The sequence below is a fragment of the Palaemon carinicauda genome, chromosome 22 (assembly GCF_036898095.1).
Source record: "Palaemon carinicauda isolate YSFRI2023 chromosome 22, ASM3689809v2, whole genome shotgun sequence".
Classification (NCBI taxonomy): Eukaryota; Metazoa; Arthropoda; class Malacostraca; order Decapoda; family Palaemonidae; genus Palaemon; species Palaemon carinicauda.
In genome coordinates, this window is record NC_090746.1 from 117470970 (window position 1) to 117472026 (window position 1057).

General features: G+C 37.3%; 1 protein-coding gene across 1 annotated transcript; it reads right to left on the bottom strand.

The window, feature by feature from the left end:
• Positions 1 to 410: 410 nt before the first annotated feature.
• On the bottom strand, positions 411 to 836 carry LOC137616039 (uncharacterized). The gene has a single exon (XM_068345716.1). The coding sequence runs from the start codon at positions 834 to 836 to the stop codon at positions 411 to 413; it is 426 nt and encodes a 141-aa protein (XP_068201817.1).
• Positions 837 to 1057: the final 221 nt, after the last annotated feature.

Here is a 1057-nt window from a genome sequence, read left to right on the forward strand (position 1 = left end):
ATCTGTGTTCTTGAATGATAAGTAGCGGATAAACTGCCTTTGTTTTTTTTTTTTTTGTTTTTTTATTCATTCATTTTTTTTTTTACTTTTGGCTGTTTTGAGCCTTGAAAATCATGCTCATAGCTTTAGCCTCCATTATACTCCTTCGTGATGGTCAAGTTTATTTTTTCCTTCCCTTGGCCTGTTTGCACTGAAGATCTGCACAAGCAGTTAAAACCCCTGTGAGATGTTGTTATGGATCAGCTTAAACTATCTTCCATGCACAAAAATACTTTATTCCTTCAAAACACTGAACAATTATGGTCGATTTTAAAGCCCCAGTGTATTTTATGGGATTCGTAGCTTGCATAACCCCCTTTTTTTGCAGCGTTGCACTACTTCCCAGGGGTGGCTATTTCCCTCTGCAGTGATCATGCAGTCTCCTCCTTGTCTGCGCATGCAAATTTTTTCTTCTTTAAGCTCAAGTTACAGAGCAACAGCTTTCTGACAGCAGCATGAAATTGGTCCTCTTCGGTTCCCTCGTACCCCATCTCAGCTGGCGGTTTCTTGTCCTGTCTTTCCTTTTTCTTGTGCTTTCTTGTCTTTTCTTGTGATTTTCTTGTGCTATCTTGTATTTTCTTGTCCTGCCTTTCCTTTTCTTGTGCTTTCTTGTGCTGTCTTGTGATTTTCTTGTCTTTTCTTGCATTTCCTTGTGTTTTCGTGTTCTTTCTTGCATTTTCTTGTGCTTTCTTGTCTTTCTTGTGATTTTCTTGTGCTATCTTGTATTTTCTTGTCCTGCCTTTCCTTTTCTTGTGCTTTCTTGTGCTGTCTTGTGATTTTCTTGTCTTTTCTTGCATTTCCTTGTGTTTTCGTGTTCTTTCTTGCCTTTTCTTGTGCTTTCTTGTGTTTTCTTATCTTTTCTTGCATTTTTCTTGTGCTTTCTTGTGTTTTCTTGTCCTTTCTTGCATTTTCTTGTGCTTACTTGTATATTCTTGTCATTTCTTGTGCTTTCTTGTGTTTTCTTGTCCTTTCTTGCATTTTCTTTTGCTTTCTTGTATTTTGTCATTCCTTGCATTTT

What these genes read in the sequence shown, in the direction of transcription:
- LOC137616039 (XM_068345716.1), bottom strand. Translation starts at nt 836, where the DNA reads ATGCAAGAAAAGACAAGAAAATCACAAGACAGCACAAGAAAGCACAAG.